Source organism: Cannabis sativa, chromosome 7 (assembly GCF_029168945.1).
Source record: "Cannabis sativa cultivar Pink pepper isolate KNU-18-1 chromosome 7, ASM2916894v1, whole genome shotgun sequence".
In the NCBI taxonomy this organism is placed as follows: domain Eukaryota; kingdom Viridiplantae; phylum Streptophyta; class Magnoliopsida; order Rosales; family Cannabaceae; genus Cannabis; species Cannabis sativa.
The window spans coordinates 49,994,493-50,020,565 of NC_083607.1; the positions used below are offsets into that span (position 1 = coordinate 49,994,493).

Sequence of the window (26,073 nt, forward strand, 5' to 3'; positions counted from 1 at the left end):
ATATATTTAAATATAGAATTGAAAAGCTAATTAATTTTTTTTTTTTTTTGATAATTGAAAAGCTAATTAATTAATTGTATTATTTGCCGTAAGTAGGTCTTACATTGAGTGATGGAATGCTGCACTAAGCAACTTCAAGCCAAACAATGTATTACCAAGATCCAAAGACTTCTCATGATCATCTTAAAGATATATAATAATATGTATCAAAGCAAATATTTTATGACTGTGGGAGTTATTAAAGTAAAATACTCCACGTATGTTTTTTTGGAATGATGTCAATTCTAAAACTATGAAAATCATATATAAATTTGTTATTTAGTAGTATAGTTTACTTTTCAATGACTTTAATATGCATTTTATAGAGAAGATTATGCGTAGGTCAAGGTTTTTGATACTGCTGAAAAATGAGAATACTCATTAACAATTTTGTATGGATATATAATTTTATTTACACTTTAAAAATTTATAAATATATTTCATTTTAATAATTTTTAATTTACAAAAAATATATCTTAAATTATATTAGTTTTTATATGGGTGCAATTTTTTTTGGGGGAAAATCTTTAATCTAAAATCATAATACATAAATAACAAAATGAAAAAAAATGAAAATTATAAAAATACAATATTTAAACTAGTATAAGGGAGTGTGTGTTGCACGTGCTCTATACAATATGTTAAGTGCAAGTTAGTAGAAACAACCATTGATATACAATAACCACGTGTTGTGTGGTGTAGTGGTAAGAATTGCTTTTACTGACATCCTTCTTTATTTGGGTCAAGAGTTCGAAACCTATTTCAGCACTATTGATGATCCAATTAAAGTAAGCTGAGATATAAAATTCTTATAGCTGACACATGATTCTCAAAATTATCTAAATAACTGATGGAGTGGGGAAGGGATCTGCACCACGTGATCCCCTTATGTTTATTAAAAAAAACAATTGATATATAATGTTAAAAAAAAAAAATCATAGGACAATATTGTCTCTTATGTACAATTATTTCATCCAACTTGTTAAATCAACTCATTCTCATTTTACAATTTAATAATCACTACATACAATAGACTAATTTGTCCTTGAAAGACAAAAAATTAAACAAATTTAAAATAAAAATCGTATACGTCGAACAATGATTTAAATTGAAATCTCAAAAGTAATAGAAAATCACCTAGCATGAATGATATCTACACTTATTTTCTTTTGTCAAGACTTTATTTCTGTGCAATTGAACCTATTATATATTCCGCTTAGCCAACTATCTCAATACATTTAACATGGTATGCAGTTTGACATTTGAATTTCAGTACAGTACAATTAGTATTTCTTTATTCTACAAAATCATTCAAACTTGCACTTGAACAATAAAAAGAATTCTTGTGGATGGAAAAGAAAAATAAATAATAAATAATAAATAATTAACTAATTTATGATAGAGTTGCCTGAAGTAATTAAAGACATTCTAAAAAAACTAAGAAAACCCATTTAAAAATATGGTATAAATGAGCATAAAAAGGAATTGGACGTGGACTAAAATTGATGATTTTGTATGAATTTTTTCTGCTAACAAATAAAATATAAAATTATTTTTTAGAAATTAATAAAGGTATAAATGAAAAATGAAAAAAGAAAAAACTGAGAGGTCATAAAAAGAAAATAAAAACTAAATTACAATTTAGAGAAATTTAGAGAATACTCTTGACATGTTTAAATTTGATTATGCCTATCAACTTTTTGTAGTGACAACTGATAATAAATTTTAATTGTAAAAATAAAGCACTCCTTATGAACATAAGTAGCTCAAAAATAAAGTTATAAATGACTTAAGTGGGAGGTGAACATTACTTTGTAAAATTACAATTCACTCCTTATGAAGCAACTCAAAAACTAGATTATAAATGACTATTAAGCCGGAGGTGAACATCACTCTTATTATATATAAAAAGGTTTGAATGTATACCTTTGGCTAAGGTTTCTATCCCTGAGATTTTATATATAATCAACTCAAAAGTCCAACCATTTTTCATAGTAAATGCAGGTTTTGGGAGAGATGACACCATCAGGAGCACACTCACTGATCCTGGTACAAACTCCACATGGGATAGAAGCCATGGCTCCTAACTTGGGCTCTCCTTTACCTTCACTGCTTATACATTTGTAGCAAACTTTCCCAACTGGAATATAATCAAACTCTCCCATTCCATTACTATTCACCTCCTCAATCTTGTTATCCAAAACCAATGCTCTAACAATCTCCTCAATCTGTTGGCTAGTGAACTCAACCTTAAAGATCCCACTCCTTCGAATCGCATCTGAAAGTCCCTCCGATGTAGCAACTCTCATCTTGTAAATCCACTTAAAACACTGATCTTTCAACAAGTTAATGAACTCTGTATCCAAACTCCCATCGACATACCAATTCCCACCAGTGATTTCTTTAGAGGGCTCAAACTCAGCTGCCATGAAGTGTTTTTTCCCCTTGTTTTTGGTGACAACTTCTTTGATTAGCTTTTTGGCTAAAAGGATTTTCATACATTTGTTGACTATATTGTCAAGAAGATTAGTCTCTCTCTTCAAATCTCTTGACCATATTCCCATATCTTGTTTGCTTTTGATTACATTATAAACGGTTCGCTCTTGCTCTGACAGAGAATCTAATGGTGAACTAGACTCTTGCTGTTTACGTTTCAAAGACGAAGGACCTTGAAATCGACTCATTTCCTGTGTAGCGAAAAAGATACAAATTACAAACAGTAAAAATCAATACCCTTTGCACAAACACAAATGGGATTTGAGACTTTTCTTTCACAAATTTGAGCAATTGAGCATCACTCAGTTAGCATGTAAAGCTGCATTTCAAGTAAATTAATAACTAAAAACATATCTTTAAGAATTAGCCTTTTTAAATCAAAGAAAAAATATCAATACGTGACATTACTGATAATAATAGATAACAAAGATGTTATATACATATATGTACATACTAGGCAGTGCAACGCACTGTGCTCCAAAAAAGAAGATTTATAATTGTTATACTCAGCTATATGTATATATATATATATATAGCTCTATTTTGTTCTGATTGATGTAAGCAGTGAATAAAATTATAAAAATTTTATGTTTAACTGATGAACCACGTAAGGAACCTGAGATTACAAAAAAAAAAAAATAACAGTTCTGGACAATAAATTCTGTGATCAATTCCATCACACAACCTTAGAGTAATTGTAACTACCTGAAACTAGAACAAGAAAATTGCACTGAGACTAAAAAAAAACGAATATGAAACTCAAATACAATAAACTAAATTCTCAACAACTTTTAGATGTATTTAAGATTTAATCAATTTTATAATAAATACAACTTTACCTATTTTTTGTTGATCTGATGCGCCTTAAAATTGAATTTGTAGAAATATATTGAGGTAAAGGGATCTACTTTCTTAGTCCTACAATTTGAATAACATGACAGTGTTAATATCAACTAACATATATTTCCGACTTAGAGAGGCAAAGTAAGCTTTACCTTAGCGGTATATATAAAACAATTCATACAATTGCAAAATACTTATTACAAAATTGACCCAATTGTGGATAAAGATACTAATAAATTTATATGCATATGAGAACCATGCATCCAAACTCAATCTAGTATGGGAACTAAAGCAAACAAAGCATGAAATATGCTAACACAGGGTATTTTCCTCATCTCTGTCCTAACACACAAAAGTCCAACGTCAATATAAGTTTTGTACCTATAAGTCAATGCTTGTCTGCAAATCTGAACCATTATCATATTTAGGGCTGCACACGGGGTGAGATAGGTTGGGTTGGGTTGGACGGGTTGAGGGTATTTTAATGAGCTAACCCAATCACTTTGGCCTAGAAAATTCTAAGCCATTCATATCATATCATAGTATTAGAAAAATAAGTTAGATCAATTTTAAGACTAAAACAAAGAAAAATTAATGTCTTGTATGACTAGTAATTAACCACCCTTATTATAAGGGTCATCCAAAATAAGTTTTCACAATCATCAATAATCACAAATATAAATCTAGACATTAAAATAAATTGAAAAGCTCCAATCTTTAATGATCTTCAATAGGGGCAATAGTTGTCTTGGTCTTCATATTTCGTACTTCCTTGACTTTAGGTTTACTGTCTACAATTCATATGGTTTAAGAAAAATAAATAACATAAACAATAGCACAAGTAAACACATGGCATACACAATATCACAAAACATATTATATAATTTCAATATAGCACAAACCAGAAAAAACATACATTTCACAACACTAACATTAAATTTGTACATTACTATGTATCCCTTTATTTGTCCAAAGAACTGTTAATAAAAGACCATAAAATATGTTAAACGGATAATATACTATTAGTAATAACAGATTCAACAAGACATAAACTCAAGAAACACAATAACACAGAGTATAAGATTTATGAATAATAAAGAAGAAATCAATCACAATGCTGCCGTACCTAATATTTTCAATGAGAGTGACTGAGTGAGAGAGGGATATCCCTGTTCAGTAATGGCTGTTTTTCCTATAAGCTAGAGCATATGCAATATCCATATCCATATTTCCCATAAATATATATTTTTAGTTTTAGGAGAGAGAGAGAGAGAGAGAATGAAATATATATTCTAAATTTCATTTATGAAAATGAATGAGTACAATCAGTATTAATACACAGTTCAAGAGCAAACACAAACTAACCAACTTCCAACTAACTTCTAATTAACACTACACCTTACTAACTAATCTTGATACTCCCCCTTAAGGTGGAATGTAAATGTTAGTTTGTTCTTTGCTCAAAGTGTAAGTTGTCTTTATGATTCTCTCTTGAACTTCCTGCCTTACTAAGTGACAATCTATTTCTATGTGCTTTTTCCTCTCCTGAAAGAGAGGATTAGCAGCAATTTGTTGGGCTGCTTTGTTGTCACAATGCAAGACAGTAGGGCCTTTGTGCTCAATTTTCAGTTCCTTCCTTTAGTAATGATAGCAGCCATACCAATTCACTAGTGTTTCACATAGCCCTACAATCAGCTTCAGCTGAGGACCTCGGTATTGTGTGTTGTTTCTTACTTTTCCAGGACACTAAAGATCTCCCAAGGAAAACACAAAAACCTGTTTTGGACCTTCTTGTGTCTACACATGCTGCCCAGTCAGCATGTATATGCCTCAAGTCTGATTTCAGAATCTGCAGAGTACTGTCCAGGAGTGCCTTTGTGCAGCATTCATATTAGTAGCTTTGGGAGTAACCAAAAACTGACTAAGTTTGTTAACTGTATAGGCTAAATCGGGTCTGGTTATAGCTAATTGTATAGGCTAAATCAGTTTTGTTTATAGTTAAATATTGCAGCTTATCAATGACTTTCCTATACAGTTTTGGATCAGCTAGTCGTTCTACTTCTTGACTTAGTTTTAGCTTTACTTCCATTGGACTGCTAGCAGATTTACACCCCAATTGTCCCAGGTCTTCTAATGATTGGAGGTGTCTCTGAGATAGAAAAATGCCCTTACTTGTTCTAGCAACTTCAAGGCCAAGGGAGTATATCAGATCACCAAGGTCTTTCAGTTTAAATCTGTTATTCAGATTGACTTTTAAACTCTCCAATGCTGACATGTTATTGCTTGCTACAATAACATCATCTACGTAAACAAGGAGGATTATGATGCTTCATCCATTCTGTTTGATGATAATCAGAAGCTGAATGTTGAAATCCTTCTTCAATCAAAGCTGTACAGAATTTTTCAAACCACTATCTAGAGGTTTGCTTAAGGCCATATAGAGATTTTTTTAACTTGCATACAGCATTAGAGAGCAACTTCCCTTTAAGACTATACCCTTGAGGTAGAATCATAAACACATCCTCATGCAAATTTCTATGGAAAAAAGCAAAACAATTATGCCACTCAAGCTTTTAATATTGAAAAAAAATGTTTGTCATTTCAAGCTTAAGCAGAACAATTATACCACTCAAGCTTTTAATATGGAAATAAAGTGTTTGTTGTTTCAAGCTTAAGACAAGATTAAAATAGACGTTAGTTCTTAATATCAAGACTTGTTTCAATATCCTGACAACTTTTGGGGAAATAACCTTCATTTGGGTTTTAACTTGGTGATTTAGCTAAGCTTCCTTATAATCTTTGTTTTTCAACAAACGCTTCAAGCTCCAATTAATTCTATATCTGCCAAAGGTCTACGAGAAAGATCAAATCTGATATACTAATGCATTTTATACTACTAACTCTATATCTATTACAAATGAGTATTGACATGTTTATGATAGAAAAAGATTCGGTAGGTCTTGCATATTGCTTTTTATAGAAAAGTGAAATGACTTTCAAGTGTTTACAAATTGAATAACAACCATATTAGAAAAGCGGATCCAAATGGAAATAACAACAAAAGCAGCCTTCAAACAAAATTGTTTATTAGTTAGACGAAGTCCTAAATCCAAGATGAATCAGTAGAACTAAGATTGTCAGGAAGCTCACAAGCATTCCACCGAGAAGAACTTTATCCATTGCGTTCCACGAAGCAATACTTTGTTCAGCCTGTTCTTGTTTGTTATCAAATTCAGTTGTAATTTCAGACTCCATCTGCTTCTGCACATGGTTTTTCCGTTTCCTAAGCAACCATCCGACGAGATTTATGCTGCTTCCATCCTTGCGCGAAATGGAATTGTTTGAGGCAACACTATGTTTGATTGTAGTTCCAGTACAGCAGCCTCCTGCTCCACAATCACATGCTTCTTCTTGCACTCTTGACTCACAACCATCACCGCAAGCATTGGAGCAAGGGCTACATTTGTCATCAATAGACAAAGTCCCCATGTTTGAAGATGTTTTGGAACTCCTACCCTTGATAGTCTCAATCACTTCACCGAAAACAGACCACCTTCCTACAGATGTTATTTTCACAATGGCTGAAGTTCCTAGCATACTCTGTGGGGCAACTACAAGCACCTGGATGTATCCCTTGGTATGGCCAACCAAGTGAACTCTATCGGTCGCAATATCTGTTATCCATATCCTTTCCACTCTCCCTTCCATTCCACTATAAGGTGTGAAGGATTCAAAGAGTGTAGTCAACTCACGGCTCCGTTTCTTCACTACAGTACTAGGAACCTTTTTCATCTTTGCAGCAGGCGTCCCTGGTCGAGGATAGAATTGTGATATATGAACTTGAGGGAACTTGTATTGATTAATAAGGCTAACAGTTTCAGCAAAATCTTCATCTGTTTCACCAGGAAATCCACATATGATATCAGTTGCAATATGCATCCCAGGCACAAGCTCAGTCAAGGTATCAACCACAATCCTGAACTCACTCGAAGTATATTCTCGATTCATAGCACTCAAGACTGCATCACTACCAGATTGAACAGGTACATGCAAGAAGGAGTAGACACATGGGTGGCACAAAACATCTGCTATCTCTTTCAAGTGCTCTAGAATAAAAGGAGGATTTGTCATCCCAATGCGAAGCATTGTGCTTGCATCAAAAGGAAGTTCAGCAACAATTGCCTTCAACAAAACTGGGAGATTGACCCCAATGTCTCGACCATAAGCTCCAGTATCTTCACTGCTCAACCAAATCTCTTTAACACCATCAGCTACAACAGATTTTACACGTCCTACAAGGCTATCAACAGTATAACTACCCAAGTGACCACGAGCATGCTTTGTTTTGCAGTAAGTGCAGGCCCCTAAACAACCAACATTAATTGGAAGAATCTCAACAAATGAGTTCTTTCTTACCTTTGGAAGGTCAAGTGCAGGCAAAGTTTTGCGGTTCAAAAGTCGCACCTCATGACCTTTCAGTGTCTCTTCAACAACTTCAACCACCCTGTCAATTTGCTGGACTCCTACTACACTGACTCCTTCCAATTCTTTTAGATCTCTGCTTCCTTGAGGAACACAGCCAGCCACCACAAGCGGTTTTTTGGAACTTCTTCCCTTAGTTATTATAGTGTCCATTGCAGATTGACTAGGAGATTTAACTGTACAAGTGTTTATAAGCCATAGATCGGCTTCATCGGGATTTTCACTCAATGAATAACCAAATGCTGAAAGCTGACCAGCCATATACTCACTGTCACTCTGGTTGTGAGAGCACCCGAAGGTTTTGATGTAAATTGTCTGAGTGCCAGGAATTTTAGGGGCAAAACCATTGGTGTTAGCATAATTGAGAGGAGGTTTCTTCTTTGCCTTCTTTGGGTTCAATCCAACTGAAGTCAGTGGCAACCGAAATCCAGGAGGAGCTCCGCTAATGCTTCCAACTAACAAATCTTCAATGTCCTCCATTTCTAGAGCTTCCCAATGAACCAAACCTGTTGTAAAAAAATAGACTTAAAAAGGGTACAATTCACATAAAGGAAAAAAACAAGAATGCAAGAAGCGACCCAAACAAATAAGTTTCCAACAATAATTCAAGACCACCTAGAAATCTATAGTACAGACACAATCTTGTAGTATGGCCAAGCCGGTGATGAAGATATTATTAACATAGTTGGTGAGTGTTCCATATGTGATGGAAAAACTTATCAGATTTAAAGAAGATACAATGACATGTTTGCCCAAGGAAGATTATAGGATTTGAATATCAATAACAAGAAGCAATAGCTATGCACATATTTTCTAAGCAAACATTTGAATTTTCTATCTCAAAACATTTAGTAAGAACATTTGTGCTTGTAAGCAACATTCAATTCCTACAATAATGCAATGAATTAAAGAAAAATATTCACCATAAGACAAATGAACTAAACAGAAAAAGATGCAGAAACATATAAAAAGGAAAAAACTAAATATTGCTCTAATACACAAAATCATGACACAGTGGAGAAAAAGAGCCAAAGGAAGGATTCTCCACAAAAAGGTTGACTGAGTTCAAGAACGAATCAGTTGAGGAGATGCATTACATCGAAGCCATAAACCATAAATTCAAAACATAAATCAAAACCCCCAAATCACATACCTTAACAGATATGATGTGTGGTTTAACACTCCAAGAAGAAAAGGCTAAAGGAAAGAGAGAAAGGTAAAGAAAAACTAGTGGTAGTGGCGGAGGAGGGTCGAAGGGCATAGGGTTAAAAATAAAATATAATATAATAACTCAATCACTAAACAATGTCTTTCTGAATGGAAGAGAACCAAGAACAGTTAAAACACACATGGTGTGTAGCACCAATGTCAATAATCCAACTAGATTTAAGGACAAAAAAGACATTACCATAGATGTTTGATACAACAGGTTGATCAGATGGTTGAGATTGTGAACAAGTTTCTTGCATTTTCTGTGCTAGCATTGCCATGAGCTTTGGAAATTGTATGGACAAATCCTAATCTTCGTTCATATCATTATTTGAAATTGGTTGATTTTGTTGATTTCCTGGTTTGTTAAGAATTTTCCTTGGAAATCTGCCATACAATTGATGACTAGGTGGATATCCATGAACTCTGTAGCATTTTGCAATAATATGTCCAATAATTCCACAATGAGAACAAACATGTCGATTATTAGATCGATTGTTGCCTCGATTAGCTTGTGTACTCCTTGCAAATTTCCCTAAATTGTCACTTGTAGGCTTGGGAGTTTCAGGTTGAGAAATGATAATCCTCTCTGTTTTTCTTCTTGGATTATATAGGCATAAGCCTTGTTAACATTCAAAAGTGGATATTGGAGTAAAATCTGAGATTTGGCTTTGAGATAAGAGTCATTGAGCCCAATCAGGAACTTAAGAACCTTGCCTTCATCTTTGTACTCTTGTATGATCTTCATTGCGCCACAGGTACAAACAGGTTGTGGCCTGTATTCGCGCAGCAAATCCCATAGTCCTTTGAGTCAAGTGTAGTATGAAGTGACATCATTGGATCCCTGAGTTAATGTCTGCATTGATCTTTTCACCTCAAACACCCTTGGAGCATTCTTTTGGTGAAATCTTTCCTCCAATTCTGACCAGATGTGTGATGCATCTTCTACATGCATGATACTATCAGCTATAGTAGGAGAAACAGAATGTAAGATCCATGAAATTACAAAACTATTGCATCTGATCCACGCAACAAAATCTTCATCATCTTCGTCGGGAGCTGGAAGTTTGTCATTGATGAACTTGATCTTGTTCCTCGCCAATAATGCAACCACCACTGATCTTCGCAAAGAACTGTAGTTGTCTACACCAGTGAGGATCTTTAAAACCAGAGATACGATGGATTATCTCCATTGGAAAGAAAATATGGCATGCGTGGATCAATGGTAGAAGATCTATTGTTTTCATTGAGAGCTGCAAATTGATTGGAGTATCCAGCACCTCCATTGTTGCTGTTGCGAGTTAACGCCATGAAAGAATAAAGTAGCTCGAGTAGAAGAAAGAGGAAACAAAGCTAGAACGAAGAGTGGTGGAAGCTAAGAGCTCACCAATCGTGTGGCTCTGATACCATTTTAGTTTAAGGACCAAGAGAGAATGAAATGTATATTCTAAATTTCATTAATGAAAATGAATGAATACAATCTGTATTTATACAGAGTTCTAAGAGCTAAAACAAACTAACCAACTTTCAACGAACTTCTAATTAACACTACACCTAACTAACTAATCTTGATATATATATATATATATATAATTCACAAAAGAACAATCCAAAAATCCAATGACCAGACTAAATAATTCTATAATACATGAAATTATGAAAGTTTCGAAGAAATCTTTTTACATAACTCACTAGGAATTTTGTAACAGCTAACCTCCTCTGTTAAGAGAGGGTAGCTATTTCTGTCTTAGTTAAGTTTAAATATAAATATAGAAGCAATTCAAACAGATTGGTTATAGAACTTTCAAAAAAATTATCAGCTCGATAGTAAAAATTTTCACTCATCACACACAAAATCAAGACAACAAAAAATTGTAAAAGAAAAAACTACAACAATGACATAAAAGAATCTGAAAAAATATTAACAAAAATTTGTTATATTCATCCTAACAGTCAATACAATACTATAATCAAAATAATAATATATACATATTAGAAAATGAAAGAAAAGAGACAAGAGAGAGTGAGAAACTACCTGCGAATGGCTCCGGCTGGCGAAGACTGGTGGTGCGACTGGAAGGAGGGCGTGCGACTGGTGCGGGAGTGCGGTGGAAGAATGGCTCCGACTGCGGTGGCTGGCGGCGAATCGTGGTGCGACTGGGACGGTCCGACGGTGCGACGGGATGGGTTGATCGACGGCTTGCTTGGTGCTGTGCTGGTCTGGATCTTGATTCTTGAGTTTTAGAGAGAGAGAAAAGTGAGGGAGTGGGAGAGAGTGCCGTTATTTCTCAAGGGTTTCATTTCAGAATGGGTGAGTACTGAGTGTTAGTCAGATAGAGAATTCTAATTTTTTCTTTTTTCTAATTAATAGGAAACCGGGCCGGAATGGGTTACACTGGCCACATAAGGCCCAGCCCGATTCCGAGGGTCGAAACGAAACCCCAGCTCGCTCACTCAGTCACCTTGGAAAAATTATATGAAATATGGAGTTTTATAAAAAAAATTACAAATATATGTCATTTTAAGTTTGCCACTCTTCTATGGTATTTTTCACATTTAAGATTTTTTATGATATTTGATATGTGTCATAGTTTACATTTACATTTTAGAGTTTCTTTCTATTTAAAAAATTTACATAAAATACAAACTTTTTTTCAAACATTACGGTGGCGTTTGGTAACACTTTTTTAATCAGTTTTCTGTTTTTAAAAGTGAAAAAGTGAAAATACTTTTGAAAAACATGTTCTATAAAACTGTTTTTACTTTTTAATTTTATAATTAGAAATTAAAATTTTAAAAACAAAAAAAAAAAATCACTTTTAATATTTTTTTAAACAGTTTTTTTTCTTAATCAATCTTTTGGATTACAATCAGACCCGGACTAAAATCCTCTCCTCACGGCCTTGGCGCTGAACCCGGCTTTCGACCCGAACCCGAATCCAACCCCGGATCTTGACCCGACTTAAATAAAATCAAAAAATAAAAACGAAAATGAACTTTACAGAACACACTTTTGTTTTCTGTTTTTAAAATTGAAAAACAAAAGTGGTTACAGAACGCATTTTTGTTTTTTAAAAATAATTTTTTTAAAAACAAAAATTTTACTTTCATTTTATGATTAAAAAATTAAAAAACAAAAGTGTTACCAAACGGCACACATTTATAATTTGAAAAAGAAATTTTTACAATTATACTTTTGTTATTTTTTTTTTCTTTTTTACTATTTTTTACTTATTAAAGCTTCAAAAAAGCTTTTTTTTTTGTCTTTTCTATATATTTTTTAGTCAATTTTAGCTCTATTTTATGTTTTTTTTTCTTTCTTTCTCTTCTCTCTCTCTATTTTTCTGTTTTATTTTTTTTTTTCTAATTTTTCTTTGTCTCTCTTTTTTTTTTAATTTTTTTTTCTAAAACTATTTTTTTTTCTCTTTTTATGCATATAAATATAGATAATAAGTGTACATTTTTATATCATTTTTTTTTACAGAATTTAAACTTGTTTTTTTTTTTTGGTTAAAAACTAGTTATTTCATTAAAAACAGAAAAAAAAAAAAAAAAAAACCAGTTTCATCAACATCATCCTGAAAAAAAAAAAAACAACATAAAAATTCATAATCTAAAAAGAATACAAACTTTAAAAACTAGTTTCATCAACATTGAAAGAAACTAATAATTTCATTAAAAGAATAAAAAAATAATAATTTTGAAAAATCGTGATTTTGCAAATGTCAGTTGTATATAAGAAAATATAAAAACTGTAAGCGTTTGCAGCAGCAGAAAGTAATTCTGCTACAACAAAACTGAACAGGCAGAATATAAAATATTTGCAGAAAAATAAATAACTTGACACAAGAGATTTATACGTGGTATCAGTGTTCTCCCGAACACTCCTAGTCCACGGGGCCACGCCCAGAGAATGAAATCAATTAATAAAGTATCAAAATTACAAAGACAATTGACTTAAACAAGTTTAGACTCCCTCTAAAGTATTGCCGCAATCCTTTGTAATCCACTTTATGAATCTGACTTCTTGAAACACCTTCAAGCCCGAACTCCCTTCGTCTTTGAAGTGTGAGTGCTTACTTCCTCTCGAAGTAAGGCTTTAACAAGTCTTCTCCCGAAGACCAAGTGCTTACTTCCTCCCGAAGTAAGGCTTTATCAAGTCTTCTCCCGAAGACCAATCTCTTGTTCAGTCAAGTAGTTCTTCACAGCCTCTAGGATAGAGTAAGAACAGAAATAGAACAACTAGAACCTAGATGAACAACTAGGCTCTCACAAAACAAAGAAAGACTCTCTTCTCTCAAAAGATAAATGTAGAAAATGAATAATGGAAGAGGTAATTCGAATGGTTGCTCTCTATGCTCTATTTATAGATCATAGAAACCAAAGAGGCAACCACAAGTTCGAATTAGCAGCTGTACAAAAACTTTCCAAAAGAAACACGATCTGCTACATCAGATTCGGATGCTGACGCGACGGATACGCCGAAACGGGAAACTTACTAAAATCGGGTCCGATCTTCTTTCAATGCTTGATTCCTGCCAAAAACAGATTAGATATTCTGATTGTATCAAGATACAATCGAAATCAATAAGGAAAAGGCAATAAACAAAGTTTCCCTAAAAAAAAGACAACTTTCCAAAAGAGAATTCCTTCTCTTTTGAGAAGTTTTCAACAAAGGAAAGTTCAGCTGAAAGTGTAACTTTCCTAACAAGGAAAAGGGCAACTATAAACCGAATTTATAAGGCAAGAAGTCGAAAATGAATGCATACAATCTTACCATAAATGGAAAAATTATTTTGTCACCTAACTTGCCAAAAAAGGACTTTACAATCTCCCCCTTTGGCACTTTAGATGAACAAAATAATTTTTACCATAAAGTACCTGCAATGCAAAGTTAGCAAGAGCAAAAGATACTACTCCCCCTGAGTAACACAATCGAATATCACAATAAAAACAGAAACATGCTAACTTTAAACATTAAGTTCACAAGTACTAACAAACCACAACTCCCCCTGGAAAAAGGGTCCAGAGTTGGGCAACAAACCAAAAAATAAATATCTCTCCCCCTTTTTGTTTATCGGAGTGCCATAGTAAACAAAGAACAAAAAATAGACTAAAGTTTAATTAAAAAGGGACAAACGAAAAACACTTTAATCTTTGTAGAGTTTAACCAAAGTGGACAGTTGCCTGGACATGCTATGCTGGACATCTGCCATTGCTTCAAGACGACTATACACATTCTGAAGTTCAGACTTGACCTCCAGGAGTTCTGCTGCGGCGAGCACGAACTTGCACTGCGAAGCGACGGCGGCACCAGCCTTTGGCCGTTTGTGAAACACACCCTCAAAGTATTCAGAGGGTTGGAATGTAGGACCAGTGATGGGAGGCTCAAGTGTTTCATGTGCTTGGGCCACATTCTTCTGAGAGGATAAAACCTTATAAATTAGATTTGGAAATACAAGTTTGAAGGTTGGCTTTTTACCTCTTCGGAAGGAGACAATCTGGTTTAGAATATGTGAGGCTAGATCAATGGAAGTTCCAGAAGTGATGCGGTATAGGAGTGTAGCCACTTCTTGAGACACCACGGTCTTGTTAGAATTTGGAACCCAATTGCTTAGTGCAAACCGCATAAGGGAAGCATGAGCAAAAGTGAGGTGAGTGATTCGAAGACTCTCCCCTGGTTTCAATTCTGAACGAGCACCAGTGAGTTCAGAGTGCATCAACTCACGATCCATGGACATCACGGCATTGGATACATTCTCAGGCAATTGCAGAGCCTGAGCAATGTCTTTTTCAGAAAATGAGAACCAATGACCCCTAACATAAACTCTCCGATAAAGTCAGATGTAGGATCTTCCATGGGCTGCTTGCCTTTGGCAGCAGCAGAGGCCTTTGCTGCAGAAGCAGTTTTTGAACGAGGAGGCTCTGGCTCGAGTTCTGTGTCCTCACTGTCCTTCTCAGTATGCAGAGATACTGATTTGTCTGAAGAGACTTCTATTGGATCCTCTTCTTCTGAACTGGAACTCGAGGAAGCCGAGGGAGGATTAGACTTGAGTTTCTTCTTGGCTGGAGGAACAGTCTTCTCTCGAGATTGAGAGGCTTGAAGTTCTTTCTCGGTAGAGGCTTCTTTGGGCTCGAGTTCGAGTGGAAGGGCCTGTTGGAGTGGTGCCAGCCATTGATGCAGCAGGAGGAGGAACAGCCAATGGAGGAGGAGATTCCTTAGAGGATTCAGATGAGGAAGTCCAGGTGCGATAGGGCCTTACCGATTTGTGAGAAACTTGCTTGGGTGGACGTTTTGGCTTCACGGCTTGAGATTCACGCTGGGGAAGCGATGAATCTCCAGGCTTTGCAACAGCAGGAGGAGGAGCGAGGCGGCGGGGGGTGCACTAGAAGGAGTTGGAACGGTTTCTTCTAATTTTTTAGTGTGCCCTAGATTCTTGGTTCTCACCATTTTGGAACTGAAGGAGAAGATGAATAGTGACAGACAAAGAACAAGAAAGAAGGTTCGGGTAGGTGGTGAAATAAGTGTCAAAATTTGGTTTATATAACCTTGGAATCAAAACAAGAAAAAAGAAACCAATTTTGAAAATTCAAATGGTAACCGCCAGCCCATGAACCAAAAGAGGAAACCGCCCACTTCTCAACTCCTTTCCTTTTTTTTAAAAAAAAATAAATAAAAGGAAACTAGAAAAGCCAACAAATTTTTCCAAAAATAAATCAATCTTTCAAGAATAAAGGCACATTACCATATAAAGATTAATCTTTACTTGGAAAAATATCATAATAAATCAAAGAAAGAATGAATGTTGATACTTACCATTTATGCACAAGATTTTCTTAACCCATGAAGCAAGTCACACGCCTCCCTCTTTTTTTTTTTTTTTTTATTTAAATTAAAACTGAAAAGAAAATATAATGTGTACAATAAATATATGTGATTCGAACCAAGCAAAAGAAATCAAATATCATTGACAATTGACAAAATAAATTACATGTTATGCTTCTAAGGAAAATAACTAATTAGTATCTCATGAAATAATCATACTTAATTGATGTTGAGGAAAAAGATATGCATGTTACTGAAAATTGTGAACCAGGATTATCAATTTAATTTTAATAGAGGAGACTTACAGATTTGAACACACTTGTCAAACATAAGTGTGTGCAGTGAAAATAGGATCATTGTCCTTGGCAAGATTTTTCATTTTCGCCTTTTTCAATTTGATCCCGCAACTGGATGCTTTCACACCATACTGAAGGTAGCCCTTTTCTATGGTAGTGCATCCTCATCATAGTTGCTAATTACAATGTTCCAGCTTACTCATCAGATGGCTTTCACACCTCAGTATGGGTAGCTCTATTTCAGCAAGGGGCCTGACAAGACTAAAACAAAAATTGCTCAACTCTGTATAAGAACATTATTTAATCCTAGACACACATAAAGAGTAACATGAACCTTTTAGCACAACATCACAAAGTATGATCAGACTGAGATCCTAACTAATTATAAACCAAAAGCATAAACATGATTTGTCAAAATACAATGATAGACGATTAAGAGCTAGAGATGAATCACATAACACTATTGTACACGAATTATGAACAGATAAAATTAAACAATGCAAACTCCCAAAGACTTTCTGAGGGAGTCAAAGCGACTTGCATCTAGGGCCTTTGTGAAAATATCAGCTAATTGTTTTTCAGTATCAACATATTCTAATTGCAATGATTTATTTTCAACAAGTTCCCTGATAAAGTGGTGTCTTATGTCAATGTGCTTTGTTCTAGAATGTTGAACAGGATTTTTGGAAATATTTATGGCACTAGTATTGTCACAAAAAATAGTCAAAACACCCAATTCAAACCCATAATCAATCAGCATTTGTTTCAACCACAATAGTTGAGTACAACAGCGCTGACGATGTACTCAGCTTCGGCAGTGGATAAGGAGATGAAATTCTGTTTCTTGCTATGCCAAGATACTAGATTATTCCCAAGAAAGAAACACCCTCCACTTGTGCTCTTTCGATCATCAGCATTTCCTGCCCAATCTGCATCACTAAAACAAGCAAGATTTGAATTGGTATCTTTCGAGTACCAAATTCCATAATCAGGAGTGCTATTAACATATCTAATAATCCTTTTTACAGTTGATACATGAGATTCCATAGGATTACTTTGATATCTAGCACACACTCCCACATTGTAACAGATATCAGGACGACTAGCAGTTAAATACAAAAGACTTCCAATCATGCTACGATAGAGTGTAGTGTCTACCTTTACTCCATTCTCATCTTTTGTTAATTTCAGTGTGGTGCTCATAGGAGTACTTACACCTTAGCCGATTCAAGGCCAAATTTCTTGACAAGGTTCTTAGCATACTTGCTTTGAGATACAAATGTACCTCCTTCCATTTGTCTCACTTGAAGACCCAGAAAGAAATTAAGCTCACCAACCATGCTCATTTCAAATTCACTTTTCATTTGATCAACAAATACCTGCACTTCATGGTTAGATGTAGAACCAAAAACTATATCATCAACATAAATTTGAGCAATGATAAAATCAGATTTTATACGTTTGATGAAAAGAGTTTTATCCACACTTCCTCTGTGATAGCCATGAGAAAGTAAAAATTGAGTCAACCTTTCATACCAAGCTCGAGGAGCTTGTTTCAGACCATACAAAGCTTTTTCAAGTTTGTATACATGGTCTGGAAATTGAGGATCTTCGAATCCTTTTGGTTGCTCAACATAAACTTCCTCATTCAAAATACCATTTAGGAAGGCAGATTTCACATCCATTTGAAACAATTTAATATTCATAATACAAGCAATACACAGAAGTAAACGAATTGATTCTAATCTTGCAACAGGAGCAAAAGTTTCATCAAAATCAATACCTTCTACCTGTGTGTATCCTTGTGCCACCAAACGAGCCTTGTTTCTCACAATTGTACCGAACTCATCACTTTTATTTTTAAACAACCACTTTGTTCCAATAACATTTATACCTTTTGGTATTCGGACCAAAATCCATACCTTGTTGCGAACAAATTGGTTGAGTTCCTCTTGCATTGCATTGAGCCATTCCTCAAAGGTCATGGCTTCCTTCACATTTTTCGGTTCATATTGAGAAACAAAGCAAAGAAAGCTGATTAAATTAATATACCTTCTGTGAGTTACCATGCTTTCTTCAGGATTTCCAAGGATGAGATCTTTTGGATGATTCAGTTTGATTTTGGTGCTTGGTTCTTTCTGAATAGAGTCAGTGATGATGTTTGGATGAGTCAAGATAGACGGTTCTGGTTCTCCAGTTTCAGTTGCAACAGTAGATTCGTCATTTGCAGCATCAACAATGAGTTCTGCTGCATCAGGATCTGCTGTTACAACTTCTGGAGGAGTATCCATGAGACTATCTATCTTGGCTTCTGTGGAAAACTCTGAAAAATCTCTAAAATCATCAACAATCACATTAGCTGATTCCAAAACAGTTTGAGTTCTCATGTTATAAACACGATAAGCTCTACTGTTTAAGGAATATCCAATAAATACACCAACATCACTTTTAGCATCAAATTTACCAATATGCTCACGATCTCTATAGACATAACACACACATCCAAAAACATGAAAATGACTTACATTGGGGCGCTTACCTTTCCAGATTTCATAAGATGTTTTTGAGGTACCTGGACGAATAAACACTCTGTTTATTATGTAGCAAAATTTGTGTTAATAGCTTCAGCCCATAAGCGCTTTGTCAACTTCTTGCTATTTAACATCACTCTTGCCATTTCCTGCAAAGTTCGATTCTTCCTCTCAACAACTCCATTTTGTTGAGGAGTTTTGGGAGCTGAAAATTCATGAGTTATACCTGTAGACTTGCAAAAATCATCATATACAGAATTTTCAAACTCCTTACCATGATCACTTCGAATTCGAACAATTTTCCCAATATTACAACCTTTCTCAACTCTTAATCTCAGACAAAGAGTTTTAAAGGCATCAAAAGTGTCAGATTTTTCTCTTAAGAAATCTACCCAAGTAAAACGAAAGAAATCATCAACACACACAAAGATATATCGTTTACCATTCAAACTTTCAACTTGGATTGGACCCATAAGATCCATGTGAAGCAATTCCAATACCTTTGAGGTATTGATATCAAACACTGGCTTGTGAGTGATTTTTAATTGCTTCCCAAGTTGACACGGTTCACACTTACCTTCACTTTCCTTACCAAGCTTGGGAAGACCTCGAACAATACCTGCATTTGACAATTTTTTCAGGTTTTTAAAATTAATATGCCCAAGCTTGGCATGCCACAAATCTGTGGTGTTGTTGATAGCTGAGTGACAAGTAAACACAGGGGTTAGAGTGTAACAGTTATCATTGGATCGAAATCCTTGCAAGATACATTCATTGTCATCATTCAGAACATAACAATGATCACTATCAAAAGAAACAGTAAACCCTTGATCACAGATTTGACTGATGCTAAGTAAATTAGCCATCAGTCCTTCAACTAACATCACATTTTTCAGTCTAGGTAACCCTTCAAAATTTAGAGTTCCCATACCAACAACTTTTCCAGATAGGCCATTACCAAAGGTGACTTCTCCACATTGCATAGGCCGAATGTTAGTCAAAAAATCCTTGTCACCTGTCATATGTCTAGAGCAACCACTGTCAAAATACCACATTTGTGATGCAACAGTTTTATCAGAAAAACCAGCTAGACACTTCTTTTTCACCCATATTTGTTTCAAACCTTTATGTTTCTTTTGAGATTTTTTCAAATTATCAAAATAATTTGTTTTAAAGAGATTGTTCAATGTGAAACATTTAGGTCTGATATGACCTTTTCTACCACAAAAATGACAAATGGGAACAAATCTTTTTACCTGAGATCTTACCCTTTTTGAAAATCCTGGAGATTTTGCAGCATCAGAAGCTGTTCTTGCTGCAACAGTCGTGAAATCGTTACGGCGAGTTTGTAGCCTCAAGGTGATTCGTTGGAACACTAGATTTTACAAACTTCGTGACTCAGAACTTTCCATTCCATTAGAACCAAGGCCTGCGAAACCTCTCGACTGCATTCTGAGCTTTTTCAAAAATAGAAGATCCAGGGTTAAGCATTTGAACATTTTTCTTAAAATTTTCAAGTTCCTTCTTTAATAGAGAGATTTTTTCATCTTTATCACAAAAACTTGTCTCATATTCTTTTATTTTCAAATTACACATTTCAATCTGATGAGACAATTTTTTATTCAATTTATTCAACTCTCTATTTTCGAAGCAACTTTGAATCCATTTTTCATACATGACTTTGTATGATTCGGCAAGAGATTCTTCACGGATTTCGGACTCATCCGAATGCGATTCCTCTTGTTTGGTGGTATTATTCAGACATACCAATCTAGCTTTCACCTGTGAATCACACAACACATTAGTCATAACAGAGGTTAGGGCAACATTTTCAGCAATATCTTCATCACTTTCGGTTTCATCATCACTCCAAGTGACATTGAAACTTTTCTTATTCTTTTTCAAAGTGTTTGCACACTCAGCTTGAATATGCCCAAAACCTTCACATTCCCTGCACTGAATTCTCTTTTTGTTAGAGACAGATGGTTTAATGAAAGTATTACCTTTTGAACCTTTCGAAATATTCTTTTTATTTCCCATCTTTTTCATATATTTCTGAAAATTCTTAGTTAATAAAGCAATCTCATCATCACATTCACTATCAGAATTTTCATTATCAGCAACTTTCAAAGCAATACTTTTACCTTTATCAGCAATGGATTTGGGTTTGTCCTTTTGTTTAATCTGTTGATTTAATTCAAAAGTACGTAAGGAACCCATCAATTCTTCCACTTTCATAGTGCTAAAATCTTTAGCTTCCTCCATTGCCAAAAGTTTAGTATCAAACCTTTCTGGAAGAACTCTAACAATTTTTCTCACAAGAACAGAATCATCAAGCTTTTCTCCAAGAGCAAAATATTCATTAGCAATGTCAGATAATTTTTCATAAAATTCAGTTAAAGTTTCATTATCAGACATTCTAAGCTCATCAAATTTAGTTTGAAGCATGATAAATCTAGATCTTTTCACATCAAAAGTTCCTTCAAACTGAGTTTGAAGAATCTCCCAAGCTTCCTTAGCAGAAACACAAGATGATATAAGTTTAATGTAACCCTCACCTACACCATTAAAGATAGCATGCAAGGCTTTGCTATTGTAGGCAGATAGTTTATCATCTTCAATAGACCATTCCAGTTCAGATTTTATAGTAGTATTACCTGAAGAATCTGTCTCAACTGGAAGAGACCAACCTGATAGAACCATTCTCCAAGCCTTCTCATCTTGAGATTTGATGAAGGCCCTCATTCTAACTTTCCAATAAGGATAGTTAGAGTCATTAAGCAACGGTGGTCTAGAAATAGAACTTCCTTCTGCAAAAAATGACATTTTAACACAAAAACGTTATAGGACCACACTAAGAGTTTAGTGTCCCGCTCTGATACCAATTGAAAAATTGTGATTTTGCAAATGTCAGTTGTATATAAGAAAATATAAAAACTGTAAGCGTTTGCTGCAGCAGAAAGTAATTCTGCTACAACAAAACTGAACAGGCAGAATATAAAATATTTGCAGAAAAATAAATAACTTGACACAAGAGATTTATACGTGGTATCAGTGTTCTCCCGAACACTCCTAGTCCACGGGGCCACGCCCAGAGAATGAAATCAATTAATAAAGTATCAAAATTACAAAGACAATTGACTTAAACAAGTTTAGACTCCCTCTAAAGTATTGCCGCAATCCTTTGTAATCCACTTTATGAATCTGACTTCTTGAAACCCTTCAAGCCCGAACTCCCTTCGTCTTTGAAGTGTGAGTGCTTACTTCCTCCCGAAGTAAGGCTTTAACAAGTCTTCTCCCGAAGACCAAGTGCTTACTTCCTCCCGAAGTAAGGCTTTATCAAGTCTTCTCCCGAAGACCAATCTCTTGTTCAGTCAAGTAGTTCTTCACAACCTCTAGGATAGAGTAAGAATAGAAATAGAACAACTAGAACCTAGATGAACAACTAGGCTCTCACAAAACAAAGAAAGACTCTCTTCTCTCAAAAGATAAATGTAGAAAATGAATAATGGAAGAGGTAATTCGAATGGTTGCTCTCTAGGCTCTATTTATAGATCATAGAAACCAAAGAGGCAACCACAAGTTCGAATTAGCAGCTGTACAAAAACTTTCCAAAAGAAACACGATCTACTACATCAGATTCGGATGCTGACGCAACAGATCTGCCCAGAAACGGGAAACTTACTAAAACCGGGTCCGATCTTCTTTCAATGCTTGATTCCTGCCAAAAATAGATTAGATATTCTGATTGTATCAAGATACAATCGAAATCAATAAGGAAAAGGCAATAAACAAAGTTTCCCTAAAAAAAAGACAACTTTCCAAAAGAGAATTCCTTCTCTTTTGAGAAGTTTTCAACAAAGGAAAGTTCAGCTGAAAGTGTAACTTTCCTAACAAGGAAAAGGGCAACTATAAACCGAATTTATAAGGCAAGAAATCGAAAATGAATGCATAGCAATCTTACCATAAATGGAAAAATTATTTTGTCACCTAACTTGCCAAAAAAGGACTTTACAAATTTCATCAACAAGATAATAAGAAAATTACAATCTAAAAACGATACTAACTTTAAAAACCAGTTTCATCAATATTAAAAGAAACTAATTATTTCATTAAAAGAGGCAAAAAAAAAATAGTTTCATCAATAACATAATGAAAAATACACAATGTCTAATAAGTAAATTTTTTTACAAACGATACTAAATTTAAAAACCAGTTTTGAACATATAAATTTTATATCAATACCTAATAACCAAACTTCTAACTTTATTCTTTATTTTGGCATTTAATTTTTTATTTGCTTGCTCAAAAATTAGAGTTGATTTAAACATACAATACGCAACAAATATAACAAAGAGAATCAGAAATTAAAATCAAAGAGATAAAAAGAAACAAAGAAAATTAAAGAGACAAAAATGCAATAAAAACCATAAAAGAATAACAAAAAAATTGTGAAATGTGAGAAACCAGTTAGTAAAACAACCAAAATAAAAACCAGTTTCTTGAAATAATCAAATAAAAAATTGAAACTTAAAACTCAATTATGAACAACAATAAAAAAAACCAGTTATGAAAACTAGTTACTTAAAAAAAAAACAGTCATGAAAATTGTTGCCCCTGATTTTGCCCAATGTACGTGGACCAACCAGACAAGGACACGTGGACACAAAGGTTTTAGCACTTAAATTAATAGCTAAGTCTTTGCTAAGAAAGGCATTATCTTGGATATGCCTCCCAGAGAAGGCATGCAAGGTTTTATATGCTCCCGGAGATCAAGATGGCATCAAAGCATCTCCGGGAGGTGTCAGGCTTCCTCTGAGCAATCATCTCGCATTTAATGCCGCATGGGAGGAGGCGTGTTGGGACTGCCACACGCAATAAAGTCTGACGACACAACCCCCGATCTGCACCTACAAGACGATGACCAATAAAGTCTAATGACAGCTACTCTGTGAAGAATCACATCAGTCAAAAGAGAATAAGGACAACCCTCATTAAATCCCTACAGCACCTAGGGTTTTGACCATGCATTACCCATGGTATATTCAATGGGAATACACAACTTTATTGATAGTTACAGAAATACATGTACTATAATTCTGGGGATTCACCCCACAAAAACACTATAAATACCCCCTCAAAGCTCATTAATGGGGGTCGAGAATTCTGGGTTGCATAAGTGCAGAAGAGTAAATACTCACCAAGAACATTCTCTATATTAAATACAATCATAAATATACAGACTCGTGGACTAAGGCTCATTAACGCCCCAACCACGTAAAAATCTCTCTCTTAATTTCTTACAGCTCTTTAAACTCTTATTATTTTATTGATTGCCGAAAACCTCGGTCAACATTTTGGTGCTTTCATTGAGAGCTGAAGAAAGCTTCTGTAAACACACAATGCATTACAACAATGGTGGAGACTCGAAGCACTCGCCAACCTCGCCCTCTTGAAGATGCTCAAGACCAAAATGAGGAAGACGTGGCCTCAAGGGCAACTGAGGGTTCCGAGGAAGAAGAAGGAATTCCTAATGATGATTACGAGGGAAACCTCGATGAGTACGCCTACGATGAAAGTAGCTACTCAGAATTGGTGCTCTTAAGACAAAAGGCTGTTGATCGTGAAGCTGAGATCGCAGCCCAAAAAGCACAAAATAAAAAGATGCAAGAGGTAATGCTGGCCATGCAAAAAGCCATGGAGGCAACTGGAATCCACATGCATCCTAAAGCCATGTCAGTTGGACTTGGAAAGGAACCAGAGGAATCCTCGCCAAGTACCCAAAGGCAAAAATCTAGGGAACCAAGCCCTATAAGGTATCCCGCTGAGGAGAACCAAAAGAAAAACCGTACTTCTACCCCCAGGAAAAAGAAAAAGGTGCAGGATCCGCGAAAGGTCCGCTCAGATTTCCCGAAAGGGAAAGGTCCGCAGAGGGGCAAACTCCAAAAAGGGAGTCTTGGCCCTCAGGATCGAGAGGATCGAAAAAGCATTTCCGTGCACCAGGAGCCCGGAGGGAGAGGAAGAAGAGGACAGAAATGTCCTCCCATTGATTTGAGGAATCAAATCAATGGGAATCAAGGTGACCTCCGGGATCACCTTGACCAGAAGAAATATGGACCCGCGGTCTCCACGGGAACATTAAACGAAGGAATCATGGCAGAGTTCGCCATACTCCGAAAAGATATCGCCCAAGTCTCCCGGAGACAGAAGGGCGACGACTCCGACTCAGACTGTGAGGACCGGGAGCCATGTGCCAAGCACATCCTGGAAGCAGAGCTCCCCAAGAACTTTAAAATGCCCGAAATGGCAGCTTATACCAGGAACTCTGATCCAAGCGACCATCTGTCACGGTTCAACCGGGTCATGACAGTCATGAGAGTCAGCAATGACGCTAAATTTCTGTGCTTTCCGCTTACTCTAAGCGGGTCCGCGGAGGAGTGGTTCAAGAAATTGGAGCCAGGATCCGTGGGCTGCTGGAATAAACTACAGACCAACTTCTGGAGACAGTTTGTCGCCGCGAGAAAGGTCAATCTGGAGGTCAGCGCCTTGACTAACATCAAGTAGCTGCCTACGGAGACCCTAAAGAATTATATAAAGAGGTTCCGGGAGGAAGCCTCGAAAACCAAGAAAGTTGATGACGGACAACAGCTTGCCCTTCTCCAGGCAGGCATCCGTACCGGGACTCCATTCTGGAACGAACTACAATAGGAAGGAACTGCAAACCTTCAGGATTTTCAGAAGAGAGTCCAAAAATACATCAATCTTGAAGAGGCCCAAATAGTGGCCTATGGAGGATATTATCCCACCGGGATAGCGGGATATGTGCCCGGAGCCCAGCCCTCGGAGCCTTTGTGCCGGCGACGGCTCCACTTAGATGAGCGGCATACAGTTTTCCGCTACTCCAGGATATAGCCAGGGCCAGGCCTTGGCCCCCGCATCGTCCCATTTTGGAAATCCCTTAGGGATAAATGGACAAGCCCCCTCGCACTCCGCTCCGAATGCCAGCCTAGATAGTCCTTCCCAGGGCTCGAGGAGTAAAAGGTCCTCCAAAGGCAGCACCTGGACGGAGGAAAAGCGACAGAAAAGGGGGTACACTCCCCAATACACCCTGTACACAGAGTTAACGGACTCCCAAGAACGTGTGTACTTTGCTACTAGGCAAAATACACACTACCGAATACCACCTCCTCTGTACAAGGATAGTTCCCGGAGGGACCCCAACAAGAGATGCGAGTACCATAACGACATTGGGCACAGCACCAATGAATGCAAAAATCTCAAAGGCGAGATCGAAAACTTAATCCGATTGGGACACCTCTACGAGTGGATCAAGAATCGGTTGCCTCATCTC

The 26,073-nt window shown here is 35.8% G+C and overlaps 2 protein-coding genes across 6 annotated transcripts; both read right to left on the reverse strand.

The window, feature by feature from the left end:
- Positions 1-1,795: 1,795 nt before the first annotated feature.
- LOC115697255 (uncharacterized) lies at positions 1,796-11,386 on the reverse strand. Of its 4 annotated transcripts, none has more exons than XM_030624186.2 (3): positions 11,105-11,243; positions 3,375-3,453; positions 1,796-2,726 (listed from the first exon to the last, which is right to left on the reverse strand). In XM_030624186.2, exon 3 carries the CDS (start codon positions 2,721-2,723, stop codon positions 2,010-2,012), a length of 714 nt encoding a protein of 237 aa, XP_030480046.1. In that variant the 5' UTR covers positions 2,724-2,726; positions 3,375-3,453; positions 11,105-11,243; the 3' UTR covers positions 1,796-2,009. The 4 variants fall into 4 exon arrangements, with proteins under 4 accessions (XP_030480046.1, XP_060974904.1, XP_030480047.1 ...); XM_061118921.1 differs by lacking the exon at positions 11,105-11,243 and adding an exon at positions 4,505-5,016; XM_030624187.2 differs by lacking the exon at positions 3,375-3,453 and having other exon boundaries at positions 11,105-11,386.
- LOC115697254 (uncharacterized) lies at positions 6,250-11,236 on the reverse strand. 2 transcript variants are annotated; one of them, XM_030624185.2, is made up of 2 exons: positions 11,105-11,236; positions 6,250-8,366 (listed from the first exon to the last, which is right to left on the reverse strand). In XM_030624185.2, exon 2 carries the CDS (start codon positions 8,338-8,340, stop codon positions 6,466-6,468), a length of 1,875 nt encoding a protein of 624 aa, XP_030480045.1. In that variant the 5' UTR covers positions 8,341-8,366; positions 11,105-11,236; the 3' UTR covers positions 6,250-6,465. The 2 variants fall into 2 exon arrangements, with proteins under 2 accessions (XP_030480045.1, XP_060974903.1); XM_061118920.1 differs by lacking the exon at positions 11,105-11,236 and adding an exon at positions 9,269-10,632.
- Positions 11,387-26,073: the final 14,687 nt, after the last annotated feature.

Excerpts from the sequence above, each read along its gene's own strand:
- LOC115697255 (XM_030624187.2), bottom strand. The coding sequence starts at position 2,723 with ATGAGTCGATTTCAAGGTCCTTCGTCTTTGAAACGTAAACAGCAAGAG.
- LOC115697254 (XM_061118920.1), bottom strand. The coding sequence starts at position 9,350 with ATGGCAATGCTAGCACAGAAAATGCAAGAAACTTGTTCACAATCTCAA. Across the intron at positions 8,367-9,268 it reads TGTTGTATCAAACATCTATG|GTTTGGTTCATTGGGAAGCT; the intron begins GTAATGTCTTTT and ends TTTTTACAACAG.